Source organism: Mytilus edulis, chromosome 12 (assembly GCF_963676685.1).
Source record: "Mytilus edulis chromosome 12, xbMytEdul2.2, whole genome shotgun sequence".
Classification (NCBI taxonomy): domain Eukaryota; kingdom Metazoa; phylum Mollusca; class Bivalvia; order Mytilida; family Mytilidae; genus Mytilus; species Mytilus edulis.
Window position 1 is genome coordinate 59954642 of NC_092355.1, and position 19557 is coordinate 59974198.

The window sequence follows — 19557 nt, forward strand, 5'->3', positions numbered from 1 at the left end:
AAAGTGTAGGCTAATGCCCCTATAATTAAGGCAGCACTTGCACCCGCAAAGTGGAAAGGGAGTAATTTAAGTTGCAAAACTTGTTTCCCAATCCACTATAAATAAATATGTTTAAACTAAGCAGACAACTTTTCCCTTATAAACAAAACACATATAACTAGCAGGTCGAACAACGAATGTTCTTATACCCTCCTGACTGCCAAAAAAATTGATCAACAGATGCCATTCTGTTTTTAAAACATGTAAACGATACAAAAGAAAAACACACACTTAATCTGTTACCCATGAAATTTTATTCAGATTGAGTAAATGATAAACATAAGAGAAATGTATTGTCCGTAACTCTCATAACTTACTGAGTTCATAATTCTATTTACTTATTTAGAAAAGGGGTATACTTTTTGGTAGAATGCTAAAGTTAAATTGTATTCCTGGGATTTTGTTTAGTTGATACTTTGTTAATAAATTTCATTGGAATTATAATTATGCAAACAGACTTTGAATAGTAAATAATTTAACACATAAATTACTAGAGGTTAATTTTCAAGTAGTGTCATTTACCAGCGCCTACCTTACCCAAAACAAAATAGAAAATAAAACACTTCTCATTGTTTGTTTTCATTAACCAAATGAGTTTTGCAAAGTTCAAGCATTACCTATTTAAGATTACAATTTATTTTTTTGTATTTACCTTTTTTTTTAAATCTAACATCATCTGTCCTAAGATTTAAATCTTGGTGTTATTTTTCCTTTGAATTTATCAGTGATTTTCTTAATGACCATACAATGTATCTAATATATACCTTTTCTTGGTTCCAAATAGTGGAGTTTCCTGCTCTATGGGTTATGTTATGTGTGTCACAAACCCATTCATTTGACTGTAAAGCTTCCTCTTCATCAATGAAGCATTTCATCTCAGAACATGAATATTCAAGATGGAACGGTAATTGTTGACAGCGTTTTACATGGATTGTGGACTGATAGAAATCCGAAATTCTCTCCAGTGTTGTAACCAAACATTCCTTAACTACAGTAGCTATATCTCGTACTATAAGTCCAGCCGAGGTTTTATGGACAATATACAGAAGAATCTTGTTGCCTTCAACACAAACTACAATATCATGTGACTTGTCAAATGAGACTACAACAAATCCTGAAAAGAGGAGTTTTCTACCTTCATATTGCTTCAGAGTCCACATGCTCAAACAGGCACTGATCAGACGATTAGGCAAAGCTGGTGGTATGACAGTCCCTTTAAAAACAAATGCTAAGCATATAGCTCTCACTGGTGTACACTCTTTGTCCATAAAGCTGGTGGTATTTCGTTGTGTGACCATACAGGGAACAAAGAACATCTCTACTGGTAACCGACTTCCTGAAGCTGTATCATACCTCCGTTGTTCTGCCAGAATATCTAAATGAATGAGTATGTTGAATATAAACTCTTTGTATGGTAAAACTGCACGGAAGTCCTTCTGTTTCCATATCTGATACAAGTCTTCTCGATGTATGATCCCACTTTCTGACATTCTCCTGAAAGTTTCCTGTATTCTTCTTTTCTTTGGCCAAAATCCTTCATCTAAAAATAAACAATTTTTTTTTTTATTTTCCCTCATTGATAATTTTTTTAATTTGAAAAAATTCCTATAGGACAACAATCTGCTGTGTAACATCAAATTAAACAAAAAGAATGATACCCACACAATATGATGAAATGTTTTAGGTCAAGCTATTAAAATAAATGGTAAAAGTCCCTTTAATTACTCCTGTAAAACTAGTCAAATAAAACTGATGATAAAGCAGGGTGGAAAGAATATGACAGCAACTAATCTTACTATGTAAAAGTCCCTTTGCTCCTGTAAAACTAGAGGCTCTCAAGAGCCTGTGTCGCTCACCTGTTACTGTATTTACTGATGTCGGCCATCTTGGTTGGTAGGCAGGGTCATTAGACACTTTTTTGAAATAGATACCCTAGTAATGATTGTGGCCAAGTTTGGTTAAATTTGGCCCATAGTTTTAGAAAAGAAGATTTTTGTACAAATTTACAAAAATAATGAAAAGTTCAATATTGACTATAAAGGACAATAACTCCTTAAGGGTTTCTCTAACAATTTTGGTCATGTTGACTTATTTGTAGGTTTTATTTTGCTGAACATCATTGCTGTTTACAGTTTATCTCTATCTATAATAGTATTCCAGATAATAACCAAAGACTGCAAAATTTCCTTAAAATTACCAATTCAGGGGGCAGCAACCCAACAACAGGTTGTTGGATTCGTCTGCAAATTTCAGGGCAGATAGATCTGAATGCATTGGTTTTGAAGATATAAACCAAAATATACATTTTACCCCCGTGTTCTATTTTTAGCCATGGCGACCATCTTGGTTTGATGGCCAGGTCATCGGACACATTTTTTAAACTAGATACCCCAAGGATGATTGTGGCCAATTTTGGTTAAATTTAACCCAGTAGTTTCAGAGGAGAAGATTTTTGTTAAAGTTTAAGGACGCCAGACGCCAAGTGATGAGAAAAGCTCACTTGACCTTTCAGGTCAGGTGAGCTAAAAATGGTCCAATAAAAGTGATAATAGAACAGGATGGAGAGAATATTACGACAGCTAATCCTAACAAGTCAAATAAACTCATTATAGATACCAGAACTAAATTTAGTATATATGCCAGACGGGTGTTTTGTCTACAAAAGACTCATCAGTGACGCTCTATTCCAAAAAAGTAAAAAAGGCCAAATAAAGTACGAAGTTGTAGAGCATTGAGAACTAAAATTCCTAAAAGTTTTGCCAAATACAGCTAAGGTGATTTATGCCTGAGGTAGAAAAGCCTAAGTAATTCCAAAAATTCAAAAATTTGTTAACAGTAAATTTATAAATATAACCATATCAATGACAATTCATGTCAGCACAAAGAGTGCTGACTACGGGGCTTGTGATAACAAATCATTATGGCAAACAGTCTCTGAATACTGATGTGTTTCGAATGGACAGATACACTCACTGATGAGTCAATTGTCATTTACATAGCTAGGCAACGTCGGAGGATCATAAAGAATGCAAAAGGAGATCAAAGAAAGAATAATAAACAGCATGAAGACAAAATAAAAGCCATACATCAGTTCTGCTCAATGGCCTCATTATGTACAACAATGACATCTGCATGAAATAAGTCAGTAACTCTTAGTTTTCAATTGATTAATAGTTTAAACATATTTTATTTGCAAAAGTAGCAAAAGGGATTGGACACAAGTTATAACAACATTAGAGACGTAATTGATTAATACCTGTCACAAAGGATCTCATGACCTCCACCATGAGTAGCGGGTTAATTATCACATAATTTTGGAGCTGAATAGTATTAAAGTAGATAAGCTTCCCAAGAGAATGTTGGAAGTGTAGGAAGTCATGAAGTTGTACTGAATCCAGGACGGACACCTTGCTGATTGAATTCAATTCTTTAAGTTCTACCAATGACAGGATTTGTTTTCCTGCAGCTACCAATTCAGCAATCTCCAGTTCTAGGGGGACACAAGCATTTGGCATCCTCTCCCCCCAACATGGATGATCGAAAGTAAGCTCTGTGATGGCTTTCTTCAGGGATTCAATTTCTTGATCATTTTTATCAGTTGCATTGACAAATATTTGTTTGTCAAGGACAAGATGATTTCTTCCCTCGTGATCCTTAAATAATTCCTCTACTTCGCTGTACAATAGTGCACGTCTCGTTTCCACATCCTCCTGTCAAAAAATAATCATCTTTAAGTACACATGTGAAGGCTGAATAGGATGCTGTTGCAAATGATTGACGTCATACTTGTCTATGTAGAGGAATATGATATAATTATTTTTCAAAGAACTGGTTTAAGTGCTAAATACAAAAGACTGTTGTATAATTATTTTTTGTTTTGTTTTTATGGATATTTGTCATTGACAGTAACAGAACTACACTGGTAACATATTCTTGTGTTACTTTGTTTCTAAATACATGTAAATAAAATAATGTATATGTTACAGTAAATAGTTGAAATTAGGAACTAAATGTAATTACTAAAATTTAGGAATTTATTATAATTCCTGATGCACTTAGTTAATACAAGTAATTCCTTAAACTGCCTAGTTATTACCAATAATAACTAATATTTAAATGAATTTTTTCACCTATTTACTAACAGTGAATCAATGTTGTATGTAATATGGTCAGCTGATCAAAATAAACTCATCATAAATACCAAGACTAAATTTAGTATATGCCAGACGCGCGTTTTGTCTACAAAAGACTCATCAGTGACGCTCGAATCCCAAAAAGTTAAAAATGCCAAATAAAGTACGAAGTTGAAGAGCATTGAGGACCAAAATTCCTAAAAGTTTTGCCAAATACACCTAAGGTAATCTATGCCTGAGGTAGAAAAGCCTAAGTATTTCAAAAAATTCAAACATTTGTAAACAGTAAATTTATAAATATAACCATATCAATGACAATTCATGTCAGCACAAAAAGTGCTGACTACTGGGCTTGTGATACCCACGGTCAGCTGATCAAAACTCAGTAAATAATCCTTAAATATACTTTTTTGTTAAAGGGGCATTTGCTCTATAATACAAAAAGTTAGATATGAGTTTTTGTTGTTGAATGAGATTTTAGTTCCCTTTTTTGGTACTTTATAAAAAACATGGTTGATGAGTTATTAACTTGTAAGTGAAAAATTCGACCCCATTGAATAGCAGTGATCGGAAAGGACATGCACTCTGACTTATAGCGCATATCGTCCAGAAATGGTGTATAGAGTATCAAATGTAAGCGCCCATGTGGCGCACAATATTTTCCACTTCATTTCGAAACGTTTAGATATCGTCAAATGGATTTCTTATCGTGTGCCGCCATGTATATGTACACAACTGTGTAATGTTCCTCCAATGCTAGGAGGCCCGAGACCACAATTAATTCCTCTATCATTTCTTTATAACGTTTTTTCGCATTAAAAAAGTTTTGTCTATTCTTTTTGTCTAATTTTTTGTGTTTGTAATGTACAGTACAAGTCCAAAAATATATGCAATTTTCAGAAAAATTGCATGTTTACATCATACAAATTTGGCCAATACACATCCATACCCCTATAGGCAATTAAGTCAAGAGATGATCCGAAAAGTGTAAATATTACCTTTTTGCACCTGGCCTAATCACTCTTTCCTTATTAAAATCAGTTAAAATAAAACATCTAAAAGTTTATTTCAGCTCTCTTCTTTCGTTTCCACCCCAGAGAAGCTAAGAAATGAATGAGAAAGGGAAAGAAAAAAAATAAAGAAAAAATACACTATAATAACAGGGAACTATATTCGTGAACAACGAAAAGTGAGGTCATTAATTGTGGTCTTGGGCCTATTAGGGGCCAAAAACTTGACCAATTCCAATAAAACTTGGCATGATTTAAGCTTAGTGTATTAACATGATTAAGAGTCAGTTTACAAAATTTCAAAGCCATATGATATATATTATAGAAAATGTGGCATTTTTTATACCTCAACTTTTGTTGCTGAATTGTGACGTTGAAATACAACAATTTCAACTTTCAAATTTTGGCATCAAAAATAAAAAAAAAACCCACCAAATTGCACTTTTTAATGTCTCAATGTATAAGATATTATCTATTTAAAGTCATTTATAGCATACTTGATGTATGAGACTTATAAATATTTGACAAAAGTTAATTTCATATGTGCCTATGCCAAAAAATAGAGGTTTTCAAATGAAGCGAGGCCTTATATGAAATGTAATATTTTCCACTTACAACAATTTTCTGAAGTTGTTGAGTTAAAACAAAACATTTAACATATCATACATGTTCTTTTCATGTAAATAAAAGTTCCAAATATCATAACAAATGAGTTTTACATGGTCTAAAGCAATGTCAAGCTTAAAATAACAAGTTGCCATTTTGGCCGTTCCCTATATCTCCGTATAAAATTGCATATAAATGATATTCGAGATGGAAATATGCTTCTTTTTGCTCAAATCCTTGCTGAGATATGATCAAATATGAAGCCTGGATGTAACAAGACTGTTGCTTTTAACTATATATGTAGACAGTATGGTCTGATGCAAAGTTTTTTCAATTTTCTGTTTAAACCTGCATGAAATTTCAGTCTTAAAATGCCAATATTTTAACCACCAGCCATCCAACAGAAGAAAATAAAGGTATTCTGTGAAACAGACAAGTTTAAACAACCAGTACTAAGTGCTTTTGACATAGATTCAGTGCAATCTGGTTAAAGGAATACAATTTTTAAGTGCATAGAACTTCATATTTCACTTGCTTCGTACGGACCGTTAGACCTAGACTATTAAAACAGCACATTTTGCATTCTTTTTATGCTTTTATCCACTTTTCTTTGTGTTCAGAGTTCACAAATGAGTAAAACACGTGAAATAAATACCACAAATACAAATAGATATAAAAAAAAAAATGTCAGAGAAAAATTAAGGATGCTGCTTTTGCAAAAATATTGAAAAAAGTGAAAAAGCTACTTTTCGGGCATATCAGCTGAAAAGGGACTTTTTTTTTACAAATTTCTATCAAATAAAAGTGGAAATCATTTCTTCTTATATAGTTTGACAAATTAATACCAATAGATCATTCAGAGAAGTTGTCAAAGTATAAATTCAAAATTTGCTGAAATGCACCTCTTAGGCCCGAGACCACAATTAATTCCTCTATCATATCTTTATAACGTTTTTTCGCATTAAAAAAGTTTTGCCTATTCTTTTTGTCTAATTTTTTGTGTTTGTAATGAACAGTACAAGTCCAAAAATATATGCAATTTTCAGAAAAATTGCATGTTTACATCATACAAATTTGGCCAATACACATCCATACCCCTATAGGCAAGTCAAGAGATGATCCGAAAAGTGTAAATATTACCTTTTTGCACCTGGCCTAATAACTCTTTCCTTATTAAAATCAGTTAAAATAAAACATCTAAAAGTTTATTTCAGCTCTCTTCTTTCATTTCCTACCCAGAAAAGCTAAGAAATGAATGAGAAAGGGAAAGAAAAAATACACTATAATTAAAGGGAACTATATTCGTGAACAACGAAAAGCGAGGTCATTAATTGTGGTCTTGGGCCAGGAGCATCTATATATTTTTGGGACATCTCGGGTGATTTCGTATGGTTATAATAGAACCATGCGGTACACCTAATTACCCAAAAAACGTAATTGACCACCATTCATGATATCATTTTTTATAAACAACTTTAAATTTGTAAAATTTGGCTAGTACAGTCGAGATTTATCTCTATTTATTATATTTTAAGGTTTAGCGTGCTATTATTTCAATTGAAAAAACCCAAAGCATTTTTATCAATATAATTTTTGTCTCCATAAAAGGCGTTTAACTGTCCTTGTCATTTTTTTGTCTTTGACTAGTTTTGACATTCCTTCAGCAGTAAAAACATTGTAAAACTCCACCAAAAAAGCATCAAACCTTCCCAGAAATAATAATGTCCATCTGTGTCTGTCTGTTTGCAAATCAAGACCAGGTGCTTTGTAAGGATAGGTGTTCTCTGCTTATTATGCGACACTATCATTATGTCAATAGCCACTAAATATGGAATAAATTTATACATGATGTATATCAACATTATTTTGTCAATTACCAAAATCATTCTAATAAATTACTATGCTCTTCATTGACTCTTTAATTGGAGTAATATCTTATCTTATCTTATCTTATTTATACATGTATTTCAATTTCAAATAGATATTTATATTTGCTACACAAAAGGTGGGATAACTGCTGTATGACTTGTATAATACAATTTTGTTGCAGATTCTAGGAGGTCTAGAGAAAGTCATCAAAAAGAGACAACAAGAATGTGTCCAAAGTACACGGATGCCCCACTCGCACTGTCCTTTTCCATGTTCCATGGACCGTGAAATTGGGTAATTATCTAATTTGGCATTAAAATTAGAAAGAGCATATCATAAGCAACAAGTGTACTAAGTTTCAAGTTGATCGGACTTCAGCTTCATCAAAAACTACCTTGACCAAAAACTTTAACCTGAAACTCCCACTTTCATTTTCTATGTTCAGTGGCCCGTGAAATTGGGGTCAAAAGTCTAATTTGGCTTAAAAATTAGAAAGATCATCTCATAAGCAACAAGTGTACTAATGTAGTTTCAAGTTGATTGGACTTTAGCTTTATCAAAAACTACCTTGACCAAAAACTTTAACCTGGACGGAAGAAAGGACACACAGACGGACGGACGAACGGAGCCACAGACCAGAAAACATAATGCCCCTCTACTATCGTAGGTGGGGCATAAAAATATAATTTTATTTATGGCGAATGTCCACTTCATCCTAAAGTTCTGACAAAAGAAGTTGTAGTTAAACCTATTTTGTAAAAGGAATTTAATCATCTCATATGTAAAATTATTCTAAATGATATGCAAAGTCTGTCAAATGGAAATTTTAATTTTATTATGAATTATCAAGATCATTTAACCAAATTTGGCATAATCAAATGTCTATCACCAAAAAGAACAGCAGAATTTGCCTCAAAACTTCTTACAAATGTATTTCTCATATTTAAATTTATATCATTGGCATGCATGTTGCAAAGATTTTGAGTGAGTTTCAAAACTTATATAACAATCATTTTCTTGTTTCAATTCTCAAGCAGAACTAAAGAGCATGCAGTGTTGAAGGAGCTTTGATTCCCTAACCCTTAACTGATCCCAACAATCCCTACCCTGTTACTTCCTTATTTTATATCTTAAGTTAGTAAATAGCTGTAAAAATTACTAAAAAAATCATTGAATACCTGTAATCACTGAAACAAACAGTAAATACATATATATATATGCATGTAATTCCTAAATTAAGTAGTAATTTCAGGTATTTACTGAATTGTTTAGTACATGTAATTACTTGTAATTCCCTATTTCACCTATTTACTGTAACATATATATAGATTATAGTTATCAGGTATTTCTTGAGCTTATATCCTACACTAAGTCTAATTAAACCATGGAAAATATGAAGATTGTGACAAAATCATCAATTTAGGTACCAGAATTATTATTTGTTACGCCAAACATGCGATTCGTCTCCATAAGACTCACCAGTGACGCTCCAATCAAACTAGTTATAAAGCAAAGGAGTACAAAGTTGAAGAAAATTGGGGATCCAAAATTCCAAAAAGTTGTGCCAAATATGGCTTTGCCTTGGATAAGAAAAATCCTTAGTATTTCGAATAAGTTATAGTTTTGCAAACAGTAAGATAATAAAAATTTCCATATAATTGATATTCAGGTCAACACCAAAGTGCTGACTACTTAGCTGGTGGTTCCCTCTTGGACAAAAATAGGAATGACATTTTAATTGTCAAATTATTAAAAAAAGTATTAAGACACATCATCAACTGTTCAAGTCAACAAAATTATCAAGGATTAATACACAAACACACCAGTGTGGTATGAAATTTCTTCATGTGGATATTAAATCAACATATATGTTTAGCAAATCACATTTGTCCTCTTTATCTTATTTTTGACCATTGGAATAGAGTTATTTTTAATCACAATATTTGCAATATCAGTACAGTCAGCATTACCATCTTTCTTTTAGTATGTTATTTTCTGGAGTCAAACTAGTTTGTAAAGGAATGTATGCTTTTACAAAAAAAAACCAACAAAAACAGTTATTGGCATGACACGGGTTATGTTCTTTTCATATATTTTATGATAGTATGATACTAAACCCTAACGGGAGGGATTGTGCCTGATATTCATATGATGAAGACATAATCTTTCAATCAGTTTAATTGAGGTCTGGAGCTGGCATGTCAGTTAACTGCTAGTAGTCTGTTGTTATTTATGTATTATTGTCATTTTATTTATTTTCTTTTGTTACATCTTTTGACATTTGACTCAGACTTCTCTTGAACTGAATTTTAATGTGCGTATTGTTATGCGTTTACTTTTCTACATTGGCTAGAGGTATAGGGGAGGGTTGAGATCTCATAAACATGTTTAACCCGCCCCAATTTTGCACCTGTCCCAAGTCAGGAGCCTCTGGCCTTTGTTAGTCTTGTATGATTTTTAATTTTAGTTTCTTGTGTATAATTTGGAGTTTAGTATGACGTCCATTATCACTGTACTAGTAAACATATTTTTAGGGGCCAGCTGAAGGACACCTAGGGGTGAGGGCATTCTCGCTACATTGAAGACCCACTGGTGGCCTTCGGCTGTTGTCTGCTCTATGGTCGAGTTGTTGTCGCTTTGACACATTCCCCATTTCCTTTCTCAATTTTATTTCACAAAATATATCACCCTGTGTTTTTAAAAGCCATTATGTTTAAACATATAACACATGTATAAAGTACCTGTAAAATAGACAATGGTTTATCTATGAACCTGATGATGCATCACCAAGTATAACATGTTCCCATGAAGCTTGGTTCTACATGTTGCTACTATGAGAACACTCTGGTACTGTGTCCTTCTTAGTGAATACAAACAAGATCTAAGGAAAACCTCAATAAATGACCTACATATATCTTTTTCACTTACCACTGGTATCTTGTCCTTATGGGTGGCAACAAACAAGATCCTAGGTATGCCAGCATACACCACCTTACAATAGGTCAGTATTGAGTTCACCCAGTGTAGTAAGAAGACTAAAAGTATAATAAAACTAAAATGCAATGTAATCAGATGTGTAATTTGTCTCAAATATATTTTAATTTTATCACTTTCATAAAAAAGGAAGGCAATTAAAAACCAGAAGCTTAGAAATAGAGTAAAACATCACGTTGTAAGAAAATGGCAACACGTAGAACAACAGATTTTTCTTTTATAATTTTACTAATTAAGCTTAATTGTATAAATTGTACCATTTGACCAAGGAAAGGCAATACAAAAAAATACAAAATTAAAAAAATCTAACAACTGTCAACAAAACACTATAGGGAACACGAAAGATTGAGAACCCCTCAAAACCTGGGTGCATACTAGCATGCCCCTAACCAGTTACCAGTTACTGATATTGGCAACAATCGTTAAACTTTTAACAAGACAAGTGAACATTTGTTGTTATGTTGCATTTATGTCTATATAAAAAAGGAGATGTGGTATGATTGCCAATGAGACAACTATCCACAAGAGACCAAAATGACACAGACATTAACAACTATATGTCACTGTACGGCCTTCAACAATCTAAAACAAGTAAACAAGAAAACTAACGGTCTTATTTATATAAAAAAATGAACGAAAAACAAATATACAACACATAAACAAACGACAACCACTGAATTATAGGCTCCTGACTCAGGACATGCACATACATGAACAATGTGGCGGGGTTAAACATGCTAGCGAGATCCCAACACTCCCCTAAACCATGCTAACCTGGGACAGTGGTATAACAGTACAACATAAGAACGAACTATACAAATCAGATGAAAAAGGCTTAACTCATAAGATGGACAAAAATACAAGTGGACGTGGCGGGGTACTTGTACATCCGACAACAAAAAGACACAAATCCCCTTTGAGTGCCTTTCACATTCCACGAAATTGTCGATTTCATTAACACCTGTTAGCACATTTTGATTGTCACGGAATAGAAGTTCAATCATTAATATAAGTTCCAAAAGGAAAAGATATTCTGGAATACTATTTCCACAGGAATAAATATTACAGTATATGTTCCTAACAGAATAAATGGTATAGAATATTTATTACAACAGGAATAGATATTATGACAATGTTTATAACAAAGTTTCCATTAGAACTTCTGTTAGGTGGAACAAATATATGTTGACAGATTCATCCAGTTAGCTAAAAAGGTTATGACAATTTAATTACCTGCAGGGGTTGGAGTCATGTGCTGCCCTGGAAAACACAGTACATCAGGGACTTCTTCATTCAATCTCTTACTACCATCAAAAACTACTAGAAATAAAGCTCTGTAAGTCATGAATGTCTGGTGTGTTGTATAATAGACATACTGTCCTCCAAAGTCCCAGAAGATGAGTCTGCCAACTTTCATTTTATATTTCCCACTTTTGAGGACTTTCTCCATTCTCTTTCTGATTTCTTTTTTGGTCATTTTAGTTGTCATTTTCTTTTTCATTTGCTGTTTTTTAGACTCACTAGAGGACGTTTGTGGTGATAAAGATTGGGCTGTCTGTGGCTGTGTAGAGGGTTCACTCGAGTCGTTCACAGGCCAGGATGTTGACTTGGTACCTTGTGACTTCTGAGAAGGATTATCTTCTGTATTTTGACTATCAACAGGTTTTGCATCTGGTTCCTGATTTTCTGGTGTTTTTGCTTGTTTACTTTCATCTTCTTCTATTGAGGTCATTAATACCTTATTGTACACAACATCCAAGGCATTATAAGTTGCTGTATGAAAACAAAATTGATGTTATTTATTACATACAAATAGATAAACTTTGGTAAAGACTTTACAGTGACATAATCACTCAAAGTAACAAAAAACTTACTTTAGCATAAAATGAAGTTGATCATTGAAGCAGGGAAAAAAGTTAATTTCTTCTTATTTTGTGAAAATTAAGATGTGGTGTAATTGCAAATAGTACAACTCTTCATTGCACAAAGTCCAATTGACCAGGTTTTAATGAATTGTATATCATTGTAGTCTTCAACATTGAGTAAAACCCATACATATCTTTCATTTTGTCAGCTATACACATGATAAAAGGTCATGAAAAGACAAAAAGTTAAATAATTGACACAAAAACACACAAAAAACACAAAAAAAGTGAAACAATTTACAGAAAAAAACAACGGCCCAATTCATACATTTCAAAAACATTTGTATGTGAAAGATGGCTCTCAAAGTTCTAGAAAATCTTTAAAGGAACCTTCAAATTAATTTTAATGTTGTTTATTTGCTTCTTCATACTTCAACAGTCCTATATACCAATGGTAAAGTTAATTAAATGTTATCAACTGTGGACAAAATTGCTCTTTCTAAATTTTCCTCGCAGTGGACCGTGAAATTGGGGTCAAAACTTTAATTTGGCACTAAAATTAGAAAGATCATATCATAAGCAACAAGTGTACTAAGTTTCAAGTTGATAGGACTTCAGCTTCATCAAAAACTACCTTGACCAAAAACTTTAACCTGAACCTCCCACTTTCATTTTCTATGTTCAATGGACCATGAAATTGGGATCAAAAGTCTAGTTTGGCTTTAAAAATAGAAAGATCATATCATAAGCAACAAGTGTACTAAGTTTCATGTTGATTGGACTTCAGCTTCATCAAAAACTACCTTGACCAAAAACTTTAACCTGAACCTCCCACTTTCATTTTCTATGTTCAATGGACCGTGAAATTGGGATCAAAAGTCTAGTTTGGCTTTAAAAATAGAAAGATCATATCATAAGCAACAAGTGTACTAAGTTTCATGTTGATTGGACTTCAGCTTCATCAAAAACTACCTTGACCAAAAGCTTTAACCTGAAACTCCCACTTTCATTTTCTATCTTCAATGGACCGTGAAATTGGGGTCAAAAGTCTAGTTTGGCTTTAAAATTAGAAAGATCATATCATAAGCAACAAGTGTATCAAGTTATAAGTTGATTGGACTTCAGCTTCATCAAATAGTTATCAAAAGTACCAGGATTATAATTTTATACGCCAGACGCGCGTTTCGTCTACATAAGACTCATCAGTGACGCTCAGATCAAAATAGTTAAAAAGCCAAACAAATACAAAGTTGAAGAGCATTGAAGACCCAAAATTCCAAAAAGTTGTGCCAAATACGGCTAAGGTAATCTACTCCTGGGGTAAGAAAATCCTTAGTTTTTTGAATAATTCAAAGTTTTGTAAACAGAAAATTTATAAAAATGACCATATAATTGATATTCATGTCAACACCGAAGTACTGACTACTGGGCTGGTGATACCCTCGGGGACGAAACGTCCACCAGCAGTGGCATCGACCCAGTGGTGTAAATAGTTATCAAAAGTACCAGGATTATAATTTTATACGCCAGACGCGCGTTTCGTCTACATAAGACTCATCAGTGACGCTCAGATCAAAATAGTTAAAAAGCCAAACAAATACAAAGTTGAAGAGCATTGAAGACCCAAAATTCCAAAAAGTTGTGCCAAATACGGCTAAGGTAATCTACTCCTGGGGTAAGAAAATCCTTAGTTTTTTGAATAATTCAAAGTTTTGTAAACAGAAAATTTATAAAAATGACCATATAATTGATATTCATGTAAACACCGAAGTGCTGACTACTGGGCTGGTGATACCCTCGGGGACGAAACGTCCACCAGCAGTGGCATCGACCCAGTGGTGTAAATAGTTATCAAAAGTACCAGGATTATAATTTTATACGCCAGACGCGCGTTTCGTCTACATAAGACTCATCAGTGACGCTCAGATCAAAATAGTTAAAAAGCCAAACAAATACAAAGTTGAAGAGCATTGAAGACCCAAAATTCCAAAAAGTTGTGCCAAATACGGCTAAGGTAATCTACTCCTGGGGTAAGAAAATCCTTAGTTTTTTGAATAATTCAAAGTTTTGTAAACAGAAAATTTATAAAAATGACCATATAATTGATATTCATGTCAACACCGAAGTACTGACTACTGGGCTGGTGATACCCTCGGGGACGAAACGTCCACCAGCAGTGGCATCGACCCAGTGGTGTAAATAGTTATCAAAAGTACCAGGATTATAATTTTATACGCCAGACGCGCGTTTCGTCTACATAAGACTCATCAGTGACGCTCAGATCAAAATAGTTAAAAAGCCAAACAAATACAAAGTTGAAGAGCATTGAAGACCCAAAATTCCAAAAAGTTGTGCCAAATACGGCTAAGGTAATCTACTCCTGGGGTAAGAAAATCCTTAGTTTTTTGAATAATTCAAAGTTTTGTAAACAGAAAATTTATAAAAATGACCATATAATTGATATTCATGTAAACACCGAAGTGCTGACTACTGGGCTGGTGATACCCTCGGGTACGAAACGTCCACCAGCAGTGGCATCGACCCAGTGGTGTAAATAGTTATCAAAAGTACCAGGATTATAATTTTATACGCCAGACGCGCGTTTCGTCTACATAAGACTCATCAGTGACGCTCAGATCAAAATAGTTAAAAAGCCAAACAAATACAAAGTTGAAGAGCATTGAAGACCCAAAATTCCAAAAAGTTGTGCCAAATACGGCTAAGGTAATCTACTCCTGGGGTAAGAAAATCCTTAGTTTTTTGAATAATTCAAAGTTTTGTAAACAGAAAATTTATAAAAATGACCATATAATTGATATTCATGTCAACACCGAAGTGCTGACTACTGGGCTGGTGATACCCTCGGGGACGAAACGTCCACCAGCAGTGGCATCGACCCAGTGGTGTAAATAGTTATCAAAAGTACCAGGATTATAATTTTATACGCCAGACGCGCGTTTCGTCTACATAAGACTCATCAGTGACGCTCAGATCAAAATAGTTAAAAAGCCAAACAAATACAAAGTTGAAGAGCATTGAAGACCCAAAATTCCAAAAAGTTGTGCCAAATACGGCTAAGGTAATCTACTCCTGGGGTAAGAAAATCCTTAGTTTTTTGAATAATTCAAAGTTTTGTAAACAGAAAATTTATAAAAATGACCATATAATTGATATTCATGTCAACACCGAAGTGCTGACTACTGGGCTGGTGATACCCTCGGGGACGAAACGTCCACCAGCAGTGGCATCGACCCAGTGGTGTAAATAGTTAACAAAAGTACCAGGATTATAATTTTATACGCCAGACGCGCGTTTCGTCTACATAAGACTCATCAGTGACGCTCAGATCAAAATAGTTAAAAAGCCAAACAAATACAAAGTTGAAGAGCATTGAAGACCCAAAATTCCAAAAAGTTGTGCCAAATACGGCTAAGGTAATCTACTCCTGGGGTAAGAAAATCCTCAAAAACTACCTTGACCAAAAACTTTAACCTGAAGCAGGACGAACAAACGAACGAACGGACGGACGGACGGACGGACGGACGGACGAACGAAAGAACGAACGGAGCCACAGACCAGAAAACATAATGCCCCTCTACTATCGTAGGTGGGGCATAAAAATTAGAAATGAGAAACCTTTATATGAACCACATAAACAAACGACAACTACTGAACATCAGATTGCTGACTTAGGACAGGTGCAAAGAATTGCAGCAAGTTTAAACGTTTTAATGGTACCATACCTTCACCTTTATCTGAAACAATAGTGTAACATCACAACATAGAAAGACACACTATAAAATATCAATTTGAATGACTTAACTGAATCAAAAGATGTATTGACCAAATGAACATACACTGAACGAATAAATTTGATCTATGATACAATGTAAATACAAAGTTAAAAAAAAATGGGATGAATAATTATAGTAAAAGTATTATACCCCTGTGAAATGCTAAACAATTTCAGAATAACATCAGCTTTGAAAAAAAAATATACGCCATTAGTATTATCAAAGTAAAACACGTCAAGTAAATTCAAAATCATTTTGTAGATACGATTACTTCTTCTGTCTGTATGACCTTACGTTTAGAAACACCAAGAAATTTCTTGTAAAACAATTAAACTATTCTAAAACTTGGTAAATGTGGGGTGAATATCATCATTGAAATATAAAATTGGTGCTTGATAAAACTTCCTAATGGAAGTGTGATGTATTCACTTCGTAAACGACAAACATGTATTAGCGCTAAAAAACATATAACATTCTAGCATTTAATAGTGGACACGTTTTGGCGAAAAACAATTATCAGACACGTTTAAATTTGGGGGATGGACAAATTTGGGAGTGTTACATATATAGTAAATGCTTAGTAAATCATAGTGCAAAGATAATCTAATTTATCAAAAACTACCTTGACCCAAAAATTTAACCTGACGATGGATAGACGAAGGAATGGACGCACATACCAAAAAATATAATGCCCCTAGATGGAGCACAATAAACCAACAGCCAAACTAATGACAAAACATTAAATTAAATGCTGAACAGAAATAACATAAAGAAACCAACAGCAACCACTGAATTTCAGACTTGGAACAGGAACATACAGAGATGATGGAGGTAAGGTTGACTGGCATACAACTGAAACTTCTGACCACGGCCATTTCTTCACAAAATATAACTTGTCTACCTCAATTACCTGTAAAACAATACCTTATAATGCATACTTTAAATGAATACAATGTTAAATCCATATATATGTAAATGTGTATTCCTACCTGGATCAATCATGATCCAATTTCTTGTCTCTATATCAAGTCCACAGCGACCTTCAATGAGGGTAATCCCATCAGTTGCATGTCGCCCTTCTGGAACATTATCCCCAACTAAAATCTTGACTAAACTTGATTTCCCAACCGAAAACTGGCCGGTTACCATACAGCGCATGTCAAATGATTCGTAGCTTCCACTGCCAAGCAACTTGTTCAACATGGTAGATCGGATGGAATCTGTATAAATACAAATTTTTCAATTATTAATGTATTGCTGATGATGTCCAAAAAATCTGTATCTACACCATAGAAATAGACAGTGGCTAAATAGTATTATTCGTGTCTACACCATAGAAATAGACAGTGGCTAAATAGTATTATTCGTGTCTACACCATAGAAATAGACAGTGGCTAAATAGTATTATTCGTGCCTACACCATAGAAAAAGATAGTGGCTAAATAGTATTATTCGTGTCTACACCATAGAAATAGATAGTGGCTAAATAGTATTATTCGTGTCTACACCATAGAAATAGACAGTGGCTAAATAGTATTATTCGTGTCTACACCATAGAAATAGACAGTGGCTAAATAGTATTATTCGTGTCTACACCATAGAAATAGACAGTGGCTAAATAGTATTATTCGTGTCTACACCATAGAAATAGATAGTGGCTAAATAGTATTATTCGTGTCTACACCATAGAAATAGACAGTGGCTAAATAGTATTATTCTGGTCTACACCATAGAAATAGACAGTGGCTAAATAGTATTATTCGTGTATACACCATAGAAATAGACAGTGGCTAAATAGTATTATTCGTGTCTACACCATAGAAATAGATAGTGGCTAAATAGTATTATTCGTGTCTACACCATAGAAATAGACAGTGGCTAAATAGTATTATTCGTGTCTACACCATAGAAATAGATAGTGGCTAAATAGTATTATTCGTGTCTACACCATAGAAATAGACAGTGGCTAAATAGTATTATTCGTGTCTACACCATAGAAATAGACAGTGGCTAAATAGTATTATTCGTGCCTACACCATAGAAATAGACAGTGGCTAAATAGTATTATTCGTGCCTACACCATAGAAATAGACAGTGGCTAAATAGTATTATTCGTGTCTACACCATAGAAATAGACAGTGGCTAAATAGTATTATCCGTGTCTACACCATAGAAATAGATAGTGGCTAAATAGTATTATCCGTGCCTACACCATAGAAATAGACAGTGGCTAAATAGTATTATTCGTGCCTACACCATAGAAATAGACAGTGGCTAAATAGTATTATTCGTGTCTACACCATAGAAATAGATAGTGGCTAAATAGTATTATTCCATTTAAAAACAAATTCTGTATTTAAGTTAAACTGTTGATTATTAAAGGGAAATAATTTCAATAGGGAACTTTTTGACAATTTTAATTAACTTTTCAACCATACTGCAGTTTTAAACATATTGGATAACTATTTGATTTAACTCCAGTTTTAATTTAGCTTCAGCAGGCATGCTTGCTAGATGATCAACAAAAAATTGAATAACAATCTATTTTCTGGCAAACTAAGTATTTTTTCATTCGAAGTTTGTATCAAATTTGTTAAGCAGTTTTAGATGTTTAGCTCTTTACTGTGGCTTGATTGTAAGTGTTACTCTTCATTTTTTGCCATTCATTCAAAATTCAGTCAAAGTGCAAAGTGATAACATGATAAAATTATGCATACTTTAATAAAAATATATATTCAATATTTATATACAATGATTATATAACAAAAATATTTACTAACAAAAATGCCTAATGTCAACTAAACTGGAGGCTCTTAAGAGCCTGTGTCGCTCACCTTGGTCTATATGCATATTTGGTCTATATGCATATTAAACAAAGGACACAGATGGATTTATGACAAAATTGTCTTTAGGTGATGGTGATATGTTTGTAGATCTTACTTTACTGAACATTGCTTACAATTTTCTCTATCATTAATAAACTTGGCCCTATAGTTAAGAAGGATAATATTTTGTACAAATTTACGAAAATTTACCAAATTATATAGGGCAATAACTCCTTAAGGGGACAACTGACCATTTGGTCACATTGACTTATTTGTAGATCTTATTTTGCTGAACATTATTGCTGTTTACAGTTTATCCCTATCTATGATTATACAGTATTTAAGACAATAACCAAAATTGGCAAAATTTTCTTCAAAAAATATCAATTGGGGGCAGCAACCCAACAACCAATTGTCTAATT

The 19557-nt window shown here is 33.5% G+C and overlaps 1 protein-coding gene across 1 annotated transcript in view; it reads right to left on the reverse strand.

Moving 5' to 3' along the window:
- The window catches only part of LOC139498900 (uncharacterized), a 105099-nt gene that overhangs the window by 23520 nt on the left and 62022 nt on the right, over positions 1-19557 (reverse strand). Inside the window, exons 14-18 of the mRNA XM_071287490.1 lie at positions 17300-17530; positions 11885-12424; positions 10586-10692; positions 3296-3749; positions 804-1579 (exon numbers count right to left, since the gene is read on the reverse strand). Coding sequence (XP_071143591.1) covers positions 804-1579; positions 3296-3749; positions 10586-10692; positions 11885-12424; positions 17300-17530 — 2108 coding nt within the window. The remainder of the gene's footprint in view (positions 1-803; positions 1580-3295; positions 3750-10585; positions 10693-11884; positions 12425-17299; positions 17531-19557) is intronic.